This window comes from Perca flavescens, chromosome 4 (assembly GCF_004354835.1).
Source record: "Perca flavescens isolate YP-PL-M2 chromosome 4, PFLA_1.0, whole genome shotgun sequence".
In the NCBI taxonomy this organism is placed as follows: Eukaryota; Metazoa; Chordata; class Actinopteri; order Perciformes; family Percidae; genus Perca; species Perca flavescens.
The window spans coordinates 14,800,607-14,820,199 of NC_041334.1; the positions used below are offsets into that span (position 1 = coordinate 14,800,607).

General features: G+C 38.8%; 2 protein-coding genes across 2 annotated transcripts; both read right to left on the reverse strand.

Moving 5' to 3' along the window:
- Nucleotides 1-2,975: 2,975 nt before the first annotated feature.
- On the reverse strand, nucleotides 2,976-9,120 carry zgc:158258 (specifically androgen-regulated gene protein). The gene is made up of 4 exons (XM_028576889.1): nucleotides 8,850-9,120; nucleotides 4,894-5,050; nucleotides 4,388-4,583; nucleotides 2,976-4,305 (listed from the first exon to the last, which is right to left on the reverse strand). Exons 2-4 carry the CDS (start codon nucleotides 4,996-4,998, stop codon nucleotides 3,227-3,229), a joined length of 1,380 nt encoding a protein of 459 aa, XP_028432690.1. The 5' UTR covers nucleotides 4,999-5,050; nucleotides 8,850-9,120; the 3' UTR covers nucleotides 2,976-3,226.
- Nucleotides 9,121-10,699: 1,579 nt separating this feature from the next.
- On the reverse strand, nucleotides 10,700-15,926 carry yod1 (YOD1 deubiquitinase). The gene is made up of 3 exons (XM_028575795.1): nucleotides 15,682-15,926; nucleotides 13,833-14,045; nucleotides 10,700-13,393 (listed from the first exon to the last, which is right to left on the reverse strand). The coding sequence occupies exons 2-3, from the start codon at nucleotides 14,038-14,040 to the stop codon at nucleotides 12,693-12,695; spliced, it is 909 nt and encodes a 302-aa protein (XP_028431596.1). The 5' UTR covers nucleotides 14,041-14,045; nucleotides 15,682-15,926; the 3' UTR covers nucleotides 10,700-12,692.
- Nucleotides 15,927-19,593: the final 3,667 nt, after the last annotated feature.

Consider the following 19,593-nt stretch of genomic DNA (forward strand, 5'->3'; position numbering starts at 1 on the left):
AAATAAGATCTTAGTAGACAAGATGTCAGACCGGTAGTGTCGCATCAAATGGATGGCTGTTGTCAAGGCAGCACTGTCGACCGGTAGTAGACGGTAATCTCATGTTACAGTACATATGACCTCTGGGGTCACCATTGTGGGTTTACTTTAGCCTTATAAAGATGATGAGATAACCCTAATTTATTCTTTAGACAAATGTGTTCATCTTGAAAAGTGCTTTTGATGCCAAAATCAAAAGGTTGCTTAGATTTATTTTAATAATGAATTATGTAAAATAATCCTATGATGGAGTCTCTATTTCTAGTGTGGGAGTTACAGCAGATACAGAACATGCAGTCTGTTTTTCAACACAGCAGCAACATCTCAAATGCCGTTGTTGCATTAGTATCTCTACTGATAAACTCAATCCTTATGCAGCTCACTTTTCTGTCCGGGTATCTAATTTCTAAATTTGACTATGGCCTGATTTCTTCATCCATTGTTTAATATTACTTGACCGGCAGAGTGCCGTGTCAGTTTCACAATTTGACACCCTTTGTTTGCCTGCGCGCAGACATACTCAACACAGATACTGGCCCCATTAGGCGACCCCCCTCGCCTTACTGATAGATAACACTACAGAGAAGGTAACTGTAATCGTCTCTCGCAATAATCAACCACACACTAACTCAAGACTGTTGCATAACGAATGCCTAGCCATTCAAATAAGTCAGTGGTAGGAATTAGAAGTCTTACATGCAAGGGTTATTAAGAAAACAGAGAAGGGAAAAAACTGGTCTGCTCACACGGAGGCGGGGCTCAGGATAATCGGATAATGGATGAACAGCTGAGCAGGCTTTCTTGTTGCTCGAGTGGCGTGTAAGATGAGTAGTGTGACTGTCTTGATAGTCATTGTGTAAGTGGAGTGTTGGATGAAGCGGAGACGTAAAATCCACAGTGCATGTTTACAGCGATGATGGTTTGGCTGAATTAAAGGGCCTTTGCTTCTTTGTGTCACACTTGCTCTGAAAAAGCAAACCATTAAGTACAAGTTCAAATTAATCCCATTTCAAATCACAAGTCTACGTGGGCTGACGTAAGGTGTGATACTGTGTTTAAATGTGTGAGGATAATGATAACGATACACAATATATAACCTGCAGACTTTATTTCCGCTGGTATTTATGGAAATGGTAGAGTGGGTAAAAATAACACACTATATCACATTAGCCTTGTTTTCCATTCTTGAACATTTCCAGTATTTAGACAATGAAGGCAGTCACATTGACACAGACGGTCACACATTTTTAAAACCATCTAAACCATAAAATAGTAGAAACAAATCAAAAGCTATTGATAGATCAGCATACCTTCCAACACTCCCGATTTTCATGGGTTCTCACCTTTGTCCCGCTGTGCCCCATATTGGTAATTTCTCCCGCGAATCTCCTGATTTCATAGCGATATACAAATCAAATGGGTGTTTTTCAGGTGTTGTGTGGGACATGTGTTTCCAGATTAGATTGGGAAAACGGTATTGTATCGTTGTACCTGTCGACCCAGTCTGGAGCATGGGTTGCCAAACCACCCTGCCTGACTGCGCTCGCTCAGCTTCTGCCCTCCATTGCGACACACTGAAAATGTCCTGGACACACATAACACATCTAACCCTTTGTGATGTAAATTGGAGATGTAGACTTTTTTTTTTTTTTCTGCGAGCTTTGAATTTAAGACTAATGAAAGTAACGTCCTTGTATGTATTCCTTTTCATCCGTGGTGTATGAAGGCGTTGAGGGTAAGCCAGAAACCTCGCCTTTTTTCACAGCCTAATGTTGGTAGGTATGCATCAGATCTCAATGATGATGTACTGCTGATTGCTAATCAAGCTTAGAAAACACTGAAAAATCAAACCAAAACACTTCAAAATTTGGTTTTACAATAATTATGATCTTCTTCTGTGAGGCTTTGCTCCAAGAAATGTACTCAACAATCCACCTCTAGGCACATCTGTGAGTTATGAAACAATCAGTAATGTAACAATTCTGTTGATTTGAGTTGATGTTTCCTTTAAGTAGAATTACAGTGGAGCAGCACGTTATGCACAATATAATGAGGAAGGAATTAGAGATTAACGGAAAGCCACACTATGGCTTGCTTCAGTATCTAAAATGTTATTTTTGTGCACATACAGGCTTATTACAATATCTCTTTCTATTGTTGAATTCAGACAAATCATTTCTTACAGCCATAAACTTGTGTGTGCATACTAGTTAATGCATAAATCTATATTAAAGGTCCTATGACATGCTGCTTTTTGGATGCTTTAATATAGGCCTTAGTGGTCCCCTACTGTATCTGAAGTTTCCTTCCCAAAATTCAGCCTTGGTGCTGAATTACAGCCACTAGAGCCAGTCCCACAATGAGCTTTCCTTAAGATGTGCCATTTCTGTGTCTGTAGCTTTTTAAATGCTATTGAGGAGGAGAGAGGGGGGGGGGCAAGGTGGAGGGTGGGGGTGTGGCCTTAACCAACTGCCACTTTGCTTGTTTGAAAGCCATGATGTCTCTCTCTCATGGGTGGGCCAAATTCTCTGGGCGGGCAAAGCAGAGAAAGAGGGAGGTAACCTTGCTCCTTATGACTTCATAAGGAGGAGATTCCAGATCAGCCCATCTGAGTTTTCATTTTCTCAAAGGTAGAGCAGGATACCCAGGGCTCAGTTTACACCTATCGCCATTTCTAGCCACTGGGGGACCATAGGCAGGCTGGGGGAACTCATATTAATGTTAAAAAACCACAATCTTGGAAGTTGAAAAACATAATAGATATCACAGTTTTCTTTTTAAGGACCACACCAGAAAAGAGAAGGCATGGAGTTTAATTGCAGGAATGCTTGGACTGGAAGGTAGATACTAGCTTAATAAACACGTGATTGTTCTGTAAAGTATTTGTGGAGACAATCAAATCTGCGAGTCGAGACGCGCCGCTTCTGAGACGCTCCCGGTGTGGTATGGCGCATGGCGTGAACAGAACAAAACCTTAACGCAGCACACCGTGCCCAGTGGAGAATCGGAGTAAGTCCAGTCCCCTGTATTAAAACCTATATTAAAAGTGCTGGTCTGGCCCTTTAAATTTGTCCTCCTCTCTTCATCCTCTTCTGCTTTAGTTTGCCAAGGTGCCAAGTTCCCACTTAATGCTTTAACTCTCTTTAAGAGGATGGTACTCTGGCAGGCAGACTGCTGTTTACCTGTTTTAGTCTTTGAGCAGTCCAAGCTTTCGGAGTGCTTCTTTTCGATCGGCTCCCATCCCAGGCACCACCATCACCGTGTATCCCACTGAGTTTGCGGGTTTGCGGGGTACAGGCTGACAGTTTCCACCGTTTCTGTGGTTGTCCAGTGTAGCAGAGCGCTCCAGACCAGGTGCCTTCAGTCCACTGGATTGAGACGGATGTGGTACAGACACATGCTGTTGGTCACGTCTGGAGTAGTGATGGAAACTGGCACTGTTCTGCAGAGGCTTGTTTTTGGGCTCTGTGGGCACTTTAGAATGACAAAACGATGGACTTCTTGATGGATTAACATTAGATGGACCTATTGTAGATCTGTTGTGTGTGTGGTCCAGAGAGGAGTGAGACTTAGGGGGAGACAGCAGGGCTACTGTCTCAACATCTGGCGGTTGGTCTTTGAGGAGACCCAGCTTCTGCAAAGCTTCCAGTCTCACGACCTGGGGATCTGTTGCATTCTTCACATTGTGTAAAGAGTCTGCTGTTGTGGATGCTTCATTTTGTGTTTTCACAGATATGTTGGCAGGAATCTTTTTTGGTTTGGGGGCCACAACCGGAGGACCTGTCTTAGACTTAAAAGCCTCTGAGTGGGATCTGTCAAATCTTGGCAGATTTCCGAGTTTTGGGTCTTCCACTGTGACAGGAAGGTGCTTGTCCAACTCTATTGTATGATCAATTGTGGGACATAGAGGCGTTTTCTTAGTGGACGCACTTCTTCGCAGATGAACAAGTGCCTCATAGGACAGAGGACCTCTGGGTAAACCTTCAGCTGTCCTAACTGAGTAGTCCCTGGGTTTGGTGGGAGGAGGTATCACAACATTAACCTTTAAAGGTACTTGGTTGTGTTTGTGATCGGGTTTGTTGCTTGAAGCAGTGAAGTGAGGCTTAGAGCTGATGTTTTTGTCTGGAGGGACACTCAACTTAGCACTGGGTACAGAACATGGAGCACTGCTCGCCAGAACAAAAGGTGTAGGAACCAGGTAGCTCAGCATGAGTTTGGTGTCAACATTTTCCTTCTTGTGTTCCGCAGAGGCATGTTTCTGTGAACCTGAAAAACAAACAATTAGAACATTAGAAAGTATTTTATTCATTAATGTTAATTCTGCATCTGTGCCTAGAGATGAACTCACTGTTGAGCTTGCTTTTGCTCATGGAGGCTGACAGGTTAGCCCGTTTGGTAGCAAGGTTGCCAGGGCTGGGCAGTTGGTCAGGTTCGTCATTGGACAGTCCACTATCTTCCTCAGTATCCAAAGACTCAATAGTCTCCTCCAAAAACATGAGACAGGCCTTCTCTTCAGCAGACAGGTGCTCCAGACTATCATCACTCTGTAATACATAAAAGAAGGGCTTTCCTTTTGACATCAATTCCACAATTCCATATCCCAAAGGTAACATATACTCTTAGAAATGAACAAAACAGAACAATTGACATCCCTTTTTTACAGGAGATTGTTTAAAGCCTTAAAGTGTTCACTTCTAAATACAAAACTATGAAACCAGATGCTTCCCTAGGCTTTTATGTTTCAGCTCAGTTACCTACATGGTTTTGTCTTGATATTTCCTGTTGTATTGTATAATGAGTTGTAGTAGAACTAATACGTTTCTCAGATTCAAGAGGGTAAGGTCAGTAACTTACAAAGGCAGAATTGGCGCTGACAACACTGTCACAGCTGCCAGCACTGTCCATGCCAGTCATCGTCTCTAATCCAGTGCCACCTGGCCAGGTATCGCTTTTTGGCATCTTAGTGCCCTAGTGTATCCAAGGTTGGTGGCACAGATTGTTGTGTTTCACTCTGTGAAAAGGGAATACATTAAAATGGTTACTTTACAAGCTTTAAACAAAAGTAGATTTCTATTTAATGGACCATACTAGTTTGCCTACTTTAACCACATTCTTTATACTTTGTCTTTGTGGACCATTTTCCCACAGGTTTTTAGTTCTATCTTCCAAACAGTCATTGGTTTGCTTGCATTTTTGTACAGTATGAAAGTATACAGTATGAAATCTATAAGGACCACATTGGGAATTTTCTTTAAAATACTTCCCTACTGCATTCTCTTGCAGTAGTTTAACATTATATCTCTGGCAATATTTTTTACGCTAACCTTACACTTAATTTAGTTCTAACCTTATGCAGCAATTGCTAATCAGCATAAAATTGTATCTAGTTAACAAATAGCACACTGGTGTGATATCATGGAGGCTCAATAGACATTTTTTTTATTATTAAGTAATAGCCAATATGCTTGTAAAAAACAGTAAAATAAAGTTTTAAGAGTATATCTGACACATGGACTTCAATGAGAGTACAGTAATATGTACACTGGATTTAACCAATAAGTTGGTTCTTGTTATTAAGAAAAGAGCAGATTCCAGCAATGTCCAGACCACTAATGAACAGTAAGGATTAAGAACACAGAGGCTATCGATACTGATATTCTGTATGAGGTTTTTGAGGATACTCATCATGCCAGATGTCCGGCAAAGAAAACTCATTCTGCAGGGCTCAACATGCACTTATTGACCAACAAAGCACAGATCAGAGTTTGACAAATTGTTGCATTAAAGCAGACCAAAAGTTTCAGTGACATTCAATATGTTTCTCTCTGGATTGTCTGTCAAAGCATCAACCACAGAGCTTCCAGAGCTTTGACCACATATGATGTAACTGCCATAGGGCAATATTTTAGCTGGAAAATAATTTGGACTTCCTTTATGATAATGGTCAGTAAAATGTGCACAGACACTGATCAATAACACATGGCTTGGAGCCAATCTAAACGTAAGCAGACATGGAGAGGATGGAAAATAAACAGCAATCAGCACCACAGGGGACTGGACAGCTCCATATCCGGCTGATCTGTCTTTACTATTAGCTCAGGACTAAATATTCACACAGTCAAACATGTAAGGATAACCCGGTGTTATATCAACCCAGGATTTAAATTAGTACTGGGTTATTTTAATTGTATTAGCTTATACTGTAACATGGCATATATTGTGTGATTCTGTGCCTTAATAGCGCATTTATAATATCTTAGCATGGCTTTGACTTCATACATTGACATTAAATAACAAATGTATCCAGTGGTTGGCACAGCATTATTGTACGCATTGCAGGAGCTCTAGGTATAGTATCGTAAAATAATGTAAGAAATATTGTGAGAGAATTCAAAAAAGTTAAAAAAAAATCTATCTACAATGCTTCTAGATAGGCAATACATTCTTTGGTAAGTTTTGTTTTAGTAAAAAGTAAGAATTTCTTTGCTCAGGTTTAGGCAGTTTCAGAGAACTATTGTCGCATTGAAGTGTAAGTGGTCAAACCCCAACATGGAAGAATCCATTGCTGCAGAACAGCAACCATATTAATGCAAGACAAGAAAAAGAAATGTAAACTGTTATTTTCACAACATCCATATTTTCTTAGTCTTCTCCTATGCCTGGACTCCTGATAACAGAGTTTTGTGAAGGCTTTTGTTTTTAGCTCTAAAAAGCTACCAATTAGTTTTCAAAACAATCCATGTTTACAACTGCATTACTGTGCAAGTGTAAAGACTCTACGTGTTAATTTTGATACTAAAAATGACGAGTGGCTGCCTGGACATCCATCTTAAAGAGTACAGTATATTTGGCATATGGTTCACAATGATGTAAAGCATAGTCTAGTAGTTAATTGGTGAAAAACCGCTGCAATGGTCCTTTTTTAGAAGCTGCATGTGTTTAGATGGACAAGTAAAGTCTGAGCAATTTCGAAATCTAGAAAATATTTTAATCAATCGGCCGTTTCTGTTTACTGGACAGACTACTGACAGGGTATCATAGTTTAGTATGTTTCTGACAGATATCTAACTACTCCTCTAACTGCATGTGACTCAGATTACAGCACACATGCCACTCCTAATCCTCCTCAACCGGATCAGTTTCAGAGGGAGTAGGGGGCAGCAGCAATGATTCCCTGAAAGCCATATGATAGCCATTTTGACCCTTTTGTCTTACTGCAACATTATTAATGTGTGTGTATGTTTGTCCACAGAAATTATCATTAGTTTTACGTGGTGAGATACAAAGAGAACGTAAATGGTGATACAATGATTAGGGATTAGTCTTCTTCTGGGGATGCTAAAATGTAGGCACTATACTGGCAATGTGAGACACTTTTTACTGTAAATGAGCATTCAAAATTGTTGGTTGTTTGTTCTTAAAGTTGTTTAATTTGAGCGTGCAATTTCTACCAAAACAAACACATTTTAGAAAATAATACATTTTCCTTTCCTACTATAAAGCTGGACATTTTGGTATAAAGGAACCTCTGTCTGATCCTAGTGAAAAGAAATCCACATTTGGATAAGTTTCAACACCTGAGAAGGAAGGGCTGCTACATGGGCCAATCGAGGCACAAAAGCACTCCTGTTCTCTGTTCATGCTTTGCCATGTCATCCCATCCCTGTAAAAACAATTGAAGTCCCTATTGCCAGGCTAATATGTAAATGTCCCCATATCCTGTTATTATGTTATCTCAGGATATGAACCTGAGATAACATTTATTGTGTTAACCTGACACAATATGGGTTGATCACATGCAAATAACAATATCAATAGTCTTTTAAACTTTAAAGCTATTCATTTTTGGTAATCAAATTGACCTTCCCTAAATATTAAGTATTAGAGTATATTCCTGTGCTGTTAAGTGTGTAGTGTGACCTGGGTTTTTTCCCTTGTCATAACAAATCCTCAGACTAAGACATAAATCATTAACCCCTGTTTCCAGTGAAAACACATCACAATGTTATCTCTGTATATAGATACACCTATCAGCACAGCAACTGCCACAAAAGACAATAAATGTAAGTGCTCCTTGGAACATTAATCTCTGTTCTAATAACACAGTTGCAGTTACGTTTTATTGTGGCTATAAAAGAGCAACTGACCAAGCTTGTATTATCCTTAATGCATTATTTGCATTGGGATTGTACAGCTGGTTCAAATCATCCCTAATTTTAGTTTAAGTTTATTTTAACCCTCACAGGTCTTCTAGCCTCTGCCTTCAGATTCAGGTTTAAAGTAGGGCTGTGCAATTAATCGAAATTTAATCGTGATTATGATTTTGGCGCCCAATGATCACAAAAACAGAATAATCGAGAAAAACAATTATTTAGGTCATTACGTTTACGCAAGTAAACTCTTATTTTTCTCTTGTGTTCTGAATGAAAAAATAAAGTAAAAAAAAATAAATAGGAAAGGTAGTAAGGCAAATTTCAGTTTCACAGTTACTGTTGATTTATTTAACGTTTTCCACTGTTTTTTAAGTTCAGTAATTGCAACATCTTTCCAAAAGTCAACGAGTAATCGTGTTAAATTATCGTGATTTCAATATTGACCGAAATAATCGTGATTATATTTTTTTCCATAATCGAGCAGCCCTAGTTTAAAGTAAAATGAGCTCCCTGTCCTTCTGTGATAAAGATTATCTTCCCCAAAAGCTGTCTTTAACAAAATATGCAAAAACATCCATTTCAACTAAATTTTATAAAGAGGTGTTTGAACTAACTTTTTAAGTAGATTAAACTGACCACAAACTGGAAATAGCATACCTGTTTGAATCACCGTTCATTAGTCTTTAGTTATCCATCTTGTGCTTATTGTCCAAGTGAAGACGCGGGTTAGTGAGCCGCCGGCTCTGTGTTACCTGAGGGACTTTGTGCCCTAAGCTTTTAGCCAATCGGAGAGCAGCATTGTCCTTAAGACGCACGAGCCTTTGTCGTCCTACAACTGCAGTAATCTGCTAATCATTATCTCCTGTTTGCAACTCTCTCCGCGCCGTTATTCAAAAAGTAAGTCGTTTCTATACTGTAAAAGGAAATGTAAGCGGTCTTTTCGTTGCATAAACGTCACTGGAGATAGTTACTATAGTAACCCTTGTTGGCTGGTTAAACGACGTGTTGTAGTTAAGTCACCTTTGCGACAACACACAATCTTAAAAGAAATAAGTAAATCTTTGACATTATTCCTTTGTATTTTCATTGATCCTGTAAGTACTGCTTTTCATTATCGATCGGTCTGCCGATTAGTTTCTCAATAAATCAATGAAATGCCAGAAAAACAAATTCTCACGATTGAGAAACTAAAGAAGTAGAGAATGAGTGGCTTGTTTTCTCCAAAAATTAATTAAATGACAATGGATTATCAAAACTGCTTATTTCTGTTGATCAACAAAACAATGAATTGGCCAATACTGGTAATAAATAATGGTGAATGAGTTATGCCAAGAGTTTGATTGACATGTCAGTTTGTATCATTATACTGTATACCAGTGGTGGAAGAAGTGTTCAGATCTTTTACTTAAGTAAAAGTACTAATACCACACTGTGAATACTGATCCAAGAGGGTTTATAAATAGTTTATTTATTGCAATCAATCAGTTTTATTTGTCACGTGAGCTGGTAGGAGGTAGAATCCAGGTGAAATGTTAGCCCATCTGCTCCTTAAGAAGTAGGAGAATTTCAAGGTATGAAAATTGTAATCTGAAAAGTAACTAAAGCTGTCAGACAAACGTAGTGGAGTAAAAAGTACAATATTTGCCTCTGAGATGTAGTGGATTAGAAGTATAACATTGCATTAAATGGAAATAAAGTGAAGTACAATTGCTTCTAATTTATACTAAAGTACAATACTTGAGTAAATGTACTTGGTTACATGTTACTATTACTGTCTACTATAATATAGTTTGTATAAATTTGGGACACAGATAAAATCTCACCACAAACTAAAATAGACTGTTCCAAGCTGCAAGCTGGCAAGACAGGATGTTTCTAGGCAGACGTGTACAAAAATATGTAATCACAATGATGGCTCCATCTCCACCTGTGGTTTTTCCGCTATAGGTCAACATGTATGCCATCAAAAATGCCTGTAAAGGAAACAAATGAAAATCCAAGTGAGGCATGGGAAAAGGTCCATACGGCTTTATCGAACATATTTTTTTTTTAAAAGTCCATCCTCATAGACACAAACTTTATTAGGCCTAAAATCTAAATGCAAATAATAAGTGCAATGTAACTCTGTATCTTTCACATAGCCTCTTTGACCAACAGTAGCAGCTACCACTGCTGCTACAAACAGCTGGTGAACAAATCTTAAGATCCTATTAAGAAAGGGTAGATTTTCCTTAAAATAACACGTAGGTAGTGTAATCCCACTACGATGGCACAGGATCAGTGTTGTGTAGCCAACAGGGTTTATTTCCAGTGGCAATGGATTGTCAACAGGAGCTATAAATAGTTGGTTGATGTAGGGACGACAATAATTATAAGAAAATAAGATGAACAGAATTGTGACAATCACTACCAACATGAAACATAAAAAAATATCTAAGAGTAAACTGAAGAAAAAAAAAAAATAAATAATGTTACCGGTAATACAAAATGACTCATACACAACATCATCGGCTCTAACTTTTAATTGTGACACAACACTGAGAAAAAAAAAAAAATCAAGTAAATCCAGTTATTCTGTAGTGCTTTGTGTGCAACATTCATTGTTAATGTCCTTAAAGAGTCATGAGAACTTGGTAAATATAAAATACAACAAAGCCATTTCATAGTTTTACTTTTATGCAAGCTGACTAATCCATAATCAATGTTAAAATAAACTACCTAATAGGTAATAAATGAAGGGGGAAATCATAGTAATTCACATTCAAATAAAGAAATGACATTTTAGCTATGCCTTTTGTTAATCTAAAAGACGAAAGAAGCCCCAATCAAGTCGTTCACTGTCAAACTCCATTTTTTTTGGCAACAACTCGGTACCAGTATTGCCACCATATATACTGTATGTGAAGTAGAAATAATGGTTCTGCACAACATGAAGCCACAATAAAAACAAAAAGCTAATCCTACAACTATCTTAATGGCAAATGTAACATTTTTGAGCTGTGGTTCAACATAAACAAGTGTGTGCTTCATCCTTCTCGGCAGTGAGTATAGTATTAAAGGAATTAGTGCAGAGATGATTTCTAACTTAAGATGAAAATGTGAGAACATGCTCCAGTTGTGCAAAACATACAATGAAACAGAATGGTGCTTTTTATGGCCAACATGCACTACATATCAAACCAAAATGGACTTTAACTCATAGTTTTAGGCTGCAAATGTCAACGGAAATTAAAATTGCAAAAGGTAAATGGTTAATGCTGAATAATCATTCACAGCATTGCTGCTTAGCTAAACACAATGTCTGACTGTACCTAAACAGTACTGTAAATGCATTAAGTGAGCAGGATGTATCTCATACGGCATGTCTTGCACTCACTCGTTTCAGATTTCTAGTCACTAAACTCCCCATCACCATAACTTGTGTTCTGAAATACAATGCTCAAAACACCTCATCCTGCTTAAAGTGTTGTTGTTTTTTAAATAAGCAGCCATGTAAAAACAAAATTTTTTAAAAGATTTCAGCATGATGACATTTGAAAATTACACACTGGAATTAAAAATTACACTCCTGAAAAACTGCCGTACCCATGAAGAAAAAAACTAAGAGCTACATATTTTGTTTTCAGCACCATTATTTCTTCTGTCAAATCTAAAATGAGATCACTGATAAACCATGTTGCAACATCAAAAAAAGCAGGGGAAATATAAAAATTCCCACATAAGTAATTAGGTTAATTTGGATCACAATTTCCCACATATTGTATTTAAAAATGTGTAACATCAACCTCAATGGCCACTGCTCAGTAAAATCAAAGAGATGTCATGTATAAAAATGAATCCAGCTTAGCATTAACGCAGCCCAAAGTGCGGTGCTGAACAATTTGGAAATCCACATTAACTTAATTATCAGTTTTTAGTATTGGAAGAGAAATAAAAAACATGCTACATAACCAACATGATGAATAACAGTCATACTGTGTGTGCTGCGCTTAAGACAACAGTGAATAGGATCACATCATAGTGCAAAGAATTCTCAGTGGTCGTTTTAAACTTCTTCTGGAGCCAAATAGCAGGGTTTTATCAAGTATACCTTTGGTCAGTCACAGGTAAATAATGGCTATTTGATGCATTTTCTAACTGAAAACACATCAGCCACTATTTGGTTTGTTATCAATCCAACCCAGCCATCGAGTTATCGAAAGAGAAGAAGACAAATCCTAAGAATGGTTTGCATATTTTCCTTGACCCAGTTAAAAACACATTTGAAACCATCTCTAAACAGACTAAAATGACGGTTTGAAGACATCGGAGCGCTGCAGTAGCATTTCTGACTTTGAGAACTGACAGTAGTTAGAAAGTAATACTGAACAGGTTAGAGGCTGCACACAGTGTCTGCAGATTCTCCATAGATGTTGCTGGACAATGTGAGGTAGAGGATCACACAAGCAGATTGACAGAATAGTTGTATTTGTGAGGAGGGAGAAAAGAAAAAAACAGTGTTCACACTTCGCCAAAATTGGTGTGGCCTGTCTCCTTGGCATGCTCACGAGCTTCCTTTTGTCCCACCAGGCCCGTCTGGCACACCATGCAGCGCAATGCAAAACGGTTAACGTCCGTGAATTGCCGCTTGCGGCGAGCCTCATCTGCCAGCTCGAGGGCCTGTGCCAGGATTACGTCGTCAGTGGTGGAGAAGATAGTATGGGGCGGTGCGTCAGAGCCGGGCGTTTCTTTCTGCAGGGGGTCGTAGTGGATGCCGTCGTAGATGAGCAGCACGCGTTTGTGGTAGCCAGCATCCTCCCCAAACCGATCCACTCGGACTGTCTGAGTGTCCACCACACAGATCTCACATTTGTAAAACTTGGACAGGATAGACACCTCGATGGCTCCCCCCCAGGTGTCGTCACGTTTTATCCAAGAGCAGTACTCCTCATTGCTCTTTCCCAGCACCGCTTCTGAGTAAGCTGCGGGATCACTTGACACGATCTGGGCGATGAGACCTCGCATCTCAGGGGCACAAGCAGGGTCATACACACCGCCTTCCACCACATAATACACACTGGTGAAGAGGCAGGAGTTGTCAGCTGGGACCACTCGACGCGCCAGCATGGGTGAGGTTTCCAGGCGTGGTGCTTTAGTCACAGTGGGGTGATCCTGACGAGGCTTTGGCTTGTTTTTTTCTTCCTCAACAATGAGTGTGTCTCCTGTAAAGGATGACGCAACACAGCCTGGTCAGACTTTGGTAAGAAGAGATTGAGAGGGGAAAAAAAAAATGTTTACAGCTATCCAGTTGTTAACTAAATGTTGAGTACGCCTAAATTGCCTAACAGAGGTTCCCCAAGTTTTGAGATTCTTCTGCCACTCCAGTACAATGGGGTGAACTGAATTTCATCTGGGTTCCTCAAAGCATTAAAGAATAAAGTTCAAAATATTCAACAGCAACTGGTCTTTAACAGAAACTGTGTCACAGTAATTCACAGAAAACTGTCCCATAGTTTTCCTAATCATTATTTTTTTTTCCCTAAAACATAAGTGTAATGACTGGATTATCATTTAAGCATGTCTTGAAAATGTGTAATTCAATAAAATAGTCATATAAATGTGTTAATTAATCTGCATACTTTGGATGTTTTGACAACATACCGGATTTGATGGGGTAATCTTTGAGGTGAGCATCTCCATTTTTAAGATCAAGGCTGGAGGGTGGATAACCAACCATAATTTTCTGCACATCACAAGGGATACCAGTCAGCTCCTCCACCTTGCTCTTTAGCTCTTGCACACAGGACTGATGAGTTAAGCCCTGCATTATGTGGCTCCCATTTTTGGTCTTACAGCGAAGCCGCAACATCCTACCTGTAAAAACATGACAATTTATCAGTAACACTGCAGTTATTTGGAATGAACTTTGCTCAGTGTCAAGACATTGTAATAGCTATCAAGAAGGCACTTTCTGGACATCTTCTGGACAGCTTCTAATGCTTAACAGTAATTATGTACCGTTCTCATTAAATTGTTTAAAATACATTTTAAGAACGGGATAATCTTCAGTACAAAGCTTACGCTATTTACTGTTTGTTGTTGTTCATTTTGGTGAGTCTTAAATACAGCCAATTACACTTATTCTAATGATGACACTTAAAAGAAAAAGGAATTATATTGGTATATAAATATCACCCTTTTGTTTAGAAATTAAAATAATTGTCATTTCAAACTATATAGGGCTGTGTTGAAATGCTAATAATGGCTGATACAAATGAGCACAAAGTGTAGATGGTCTGTGTAAGTATAGCATAAGTAGTTTTCTCATATCTGTGGCACAAAAGAAAACATTTTAGTTTTCCAAATTCAAGGTACTATTTCAAGAATAGTTAGGCTACAGAAATGTCACACAATCAGTTACTGTTTACCAAAAGTAAACAAAAGGCAGTGTATCATTTAAAATGAGTGTAGATGATCAAATATTAACCTCAACTGAGGAGTGACCTTTTTTGAGAAGTTTTCAAAGTGTGACTCATTCATTCATCAATGCAAAAGATTAAAATGTACAAAGAGTGATTATGTGTTAGGCACAAACTGGGGCTGACGCAGGACCAGATCATATGAAGCCCCACTCTAACGTTAGCTACATACAATAAAAATCAAGCAAGAACGAAGTAACGTTACCCACTCGACTCATAACCATATAGCTAGTCGAGTTGCCCCTTAGTATCGTTAGCTAGCTACATAATTGAGGGAGTTTAGGGACATTGAATCTTTTAAACATGATTTTACCCGTACATAAAATATGTAGCGTAATGTTCCCCAAGATGCTGTCTGCTCGAGTTGGTGATTAAATGGAATTCGTCCACGTGTTTTTGTGGTGGTTATTTAACGTTAGCTAAATTACCTCGCTTGCTAGCTAATTGTATTTGTTAGCCTAACTTATGCAACACAGCAAGAATTAGGATGGATACCTTACATTATGCTGGCCGTTGTGTAACAACTGCTTTCTAAATGGAACCGAAATAACAATTAAAGTGCTGATGAGCAGCAGCAGTAAAACACATGACAGCGACATTGCTTTGTTTTTCTTTTCTTTGTTCTGTCAGTTAACGTTGACGACTCAGTGAAACTCAACAGCAAGACAAACAGATATTGGGCTAAGCTAGGAACTCCCTGCCAAGCAAGAAACATGCTGCATTATGCGGAGCCTCTTGTCATATAGCTAACGTTAACTCGACAATTAGCTAGCTAGCCAAAGCGTTTGAGGCATTTATCCTTAACATGTATGAAAGAAACATACTTGCCCCGATTCCGTTATGAACGGTACCTAACGTTATATCGTGTATCATCTGCTAAAGTTAGCATGCTAACTTTAACAATAACTTTGCGTTAAGTGGACTGTTTTTCCAAGCGTTTTGCATCCAGATAAACCCTGGTAAATTCTGTAATCTGCCAATTAGCATGTATATAACGCGACATGACAACTAGCGTTATGTTGTATTCTTACCTGCTGTTGACTGCAGCTGTAACGTTAGCTACCTCAAACAATAAACATTCAGTAGTGAGAGACTGATGTGTAGAACGTCTGTCTACGTCAGTCTACGTCGGTACGACGCCATGACGTTCTCTGTCTGATAACCGTTTTCTATAAATAAAATACATCCATGCCGATAACCCATACAAGGAACCACGACTTGTAACCTGCTTGTAACCCTTTTATGTCAATGCTTGTAACCACCGTTCTGCTTGTAACCTGCTTGTTACAACCATGGATGTATTAAGAGAACGGTTACAACAGAGAACATTCTAATGTTGGCAGAGGCAGAATGTGTTTTTCTAACTAACTGCTCATGGTGATCAAACAAATCCAAACAAAACAGCTGCAGGTCACACAGTTGACTTCAAAACTCATCTCAAAATGGAGAGTAGGATATCTACTGTAAATTACTTGTACTTGTGTAAGTTGCAAGACGTATTAAAATACACCAGAAATATGGTATATTTGATATATCCATATTGTATGACTTTTTTAAGACAATGCCCTTTTTTTTTTTTTTTTTTTTTTTTTTTTTTGTGACATACTATTGCTACTATGACTTTTTACGACATAATGGTAGGCTACATTTTTCCATTTGTTTGTGACATACTACAGCTACTAAGACTGTTTTATGACATACTATACTATGACATTTTAGTGCCATACTATACTATATATTTTTTTATGACTTTTAATGACGTACTATAACATTTTTGCGGCATACTATACAATTACTTTTTTATGACATACTTTATTTATGATATACCGGTACTATACAATTACATTTTTACAACATTGTTTTGTAACATACTATGGCTACTATGACCTTTTTTTTACTATACTATGACTATTTTACGACATAATAAACTATGACTTTTTATTACATACTATACTACAGTATGACTTTTTAATGATATCTCTGATGACATACTATATATGAAGTTTTTTTTCTTTTCTGACTACACTATGACTTTGACAATTTTATGACTTTTTTATGACAAAATATTCTATGATATTTTATGACATTTTATAAAATATTATACTTTGACTTTTTATGAGGTTTTTATGACATACAGTACTATGAATTTTCTATGACATAGGTTACTAGTAGATTTTTGACACTGTTATGATATATATATTTTACAATATTTGTATGACATATATAACCTTTTAATGGCATTTTAATGTATACCACTACTTTTTGAATTACATACTATGACTTTGTTAATGACATACCATGCTATAACTTTTTATGACATACTTTACTATAGGCCCTATGAGAGCCAACAGTAAAATCAATTGCTGACATTAGGAGAAACTCACAAGAGTTTCATCTTCCGGCACCTGGACTCCTCAGGAACCTACACCAGGATCCTGTTTGTGGGCTTCAGTTCTGCCTTCACCACCAGCCTCCTGGCTCTGCTACAGGACAAGCTGTCCCAGCGGCATGTGCCTGATTCCACCTGCTGGTGGATCACAGACTTCCTGTCTGACCAGATGCAGCGCGTGAAGCTGGGGAAATACGTCTCTGACTCTCTGACCATCAGCACCGGTTCCCCTCAAAGCTGCGTCCTTTCCCCTCTGCTCTTCTCCCTGTACACCAACAGCTGCACCTCCAGTCACCAATCGGTCAAGCTCCTGAAGTTCGCGGGTGACACCACTCTCATTGGACACCACATCTCTGGTGGGGATGAGTCCTCCTACAGGTGGGAGATTGACCACCTGGTGACTTGGTGCAGTCAGTTCTTGGAGCTAAACGCTCTGAAGACAGTGGAGATGGTTGTGGATTTTAGGAAGGATGCAGCCCCACCTGCCCCCATCACCCTGGGGATACTCCACAGTCAACATTGTGGAGTCCTTTCGCTTCCTGGGCTCCATCATCTCCCAGGACCTCAAGTGGGAGCCCAGCCCCCTTATAAAAAAAGCCCAGCAGAGGATGTACTTCCTGCGGCAGCTGAAGAAGTTAAACCTGTTAAAGACTGTGATGGTTCACTTCTACACTGCCATCATTGAGTCCATCCTCACCTGCTCCATCACCATCTGGTACGCTGCTGCCCCTGCTTAGGACAAGGGCAGACTGCAGCGTATTGTCCGCTCTGCTGAGAAGGTGATTGGCTGCAATCTGCCTTCTCTCCAGCACCTGTACGCCTCCAAGACGCTGAGGCGGGCAGGAAAGATTGTAGCCGATTCCTCTAACCCAGGACAAAAACTCTTTAAGCCTCTCCCCTTTGGCAGGAGATTGCGGTCCATTAGGACCAAAAACCTCACGCCATAAACTACACTAACTATATTTTAACCGCACTAATATATTTTTACGTCCCCTGATGTGGGTGATTGTTCTGTGTTGGTACTTTTTGACCTCAGCTCAGCATTCGACACAGTAGAGACCATCATATCCGGCATATCAGGCATAGCTCTAGATTAATTTTCATCCTATCTCCCCGACAGAAGCTTTACCATTTGGAGACTATGTGTCAGATTTCTCTCCACTGTCCTGCGGTGTCCACATGGCTCGATTGTGGGGCCCCTGCTATTCTCTTTATATTTGCTGCCCTTGGGACAGATCATAAACCGATACAACATTGCTTACCAGGTATGCAGATTATATCCAACTTAATTTTTTATTTAAACCAAATGAGTACTCCGGGTTATCTTGGCTGTCTTAATGCTATTAGGGACTGGTTAGCAGTAAATTCATTACAGCTCAGTACTGATAAGACAGAGATTCTGATTGTTGCTCCAAAAAAGGTCGTCCTTACAATCGTCCTCTGCTGTCCGTTCTAATCGGCGCAATTAAGGGTGATGTTTGATAAAACGACATTGTTGGACACACATGTAAAGCAGCTGACCAGAAGTTGTTTTTTTCTACCTGAAGAATATTTGTAAACTGAGATCTGTAGTTTTTACTGCTGAACAAGAGATGCTCATACATGCCTTTATCTCCTCCCGTATAGACTAATGCAACTCACTGTTTTCTGCACTCAGTATGTCTGCCCTCGATCGCTTTCAGTCCATCCAAAACGCTGCCGCAAGGCTGCTTACAAGATCATCCAGACCGTCTCACATCACCCCTGTACTCAAGTCTTCAAATATAGGATTCAGAGATTCGGACTTTTGAGTCCGTAGGACCGAGACTCTGGAACGCTCTGCCTCGTTCAATACGGTCTGCTGTCTGTGGACTCTTTTAAAAATCAGTTGAAGACCTACTTTTTTAAACAGGCCTTTGGATGACCTCGCCACACTTTATTTTTTTGTATTACATTGTGATTTTAATTGTACATTTTACTTACTTCCTTATTTACTTACTAACTTTCATCTTGAACTATACATCTGCCCATTGCACACAGTGCTTAAACTACTTAAACAGTCTATTTTGTATGTATGTGTTTCTGTTTCTGTATTTATTGTTTATTCTTATTAATATTTAGTATATTTGTTTGTGAATGTACTGTATGTACCAATCACCTAGGCAAATTCCACATAGGGTAGCTACTGAGGCAATAAATTCCTTTCTGATTCTAATTTATAATAATATATATAAATATAATATAATTAAATATAATAATTTATAATTTTTTTATGACATACTATGCTATGACTTTTTATGATATTTTGTGACATACTATACTATGACTTTTTTCAACATACTGTACTAAGACTTTTTTCAATATCTTTTTATGGCATACTATACCATGACTTTATTCAACATAATATACTATGACTAGTTTTTTGACATACTATACTGTAACTTTTTATGTCGTTTTTCAACATACAATGATATGACTCATTTCATACTTCAGTCTATTGGAAGGCTGATTAGAGAGCCTTAGGTTGGGAGTTTGATTCCCATCAAGAGCTAATTATTTTTTAAGTAAGATGTCC

Bases quoted from the DNA above. Each gene is read 5' to 3' on its own strand.
- yod1 (XM_028575795.1), bottom strand. From the start codon at position 14,040: ATGTTGCGGCTTCGCTGTAAGACCAAAAATGGGAGCCACATAATGCAG. The intron at 13,394-13,832 runs GTATGTTGTCAA...CATCCTTTACAG, and splicing joins AGATTACCCCATCAAATCCG to GAGACACACTCATTGTTGAG.
- zgc:158258 (XM_028576889.1), bottom strand. From the start codon at position 4,998: ATGCCAAAAAGCGATACCTGGCCAGGTGGCACTGGATTAGAGACGATG. The intron at 4,584-4,893 runs GTAAGTTACTGA...TATGTATTACAG, and splicing joins TCAGCGCCAATTCTGCCTTT to AGTGATGATAGTCTGGAGCA. The intron at 4,306-4,387 runs GTGAGTTCATCT...TTTGTTTTTCAG, and splicing joins GAGCAAAAGCAAGCTCAACA to GTTCACAGAAACATGCCTCT.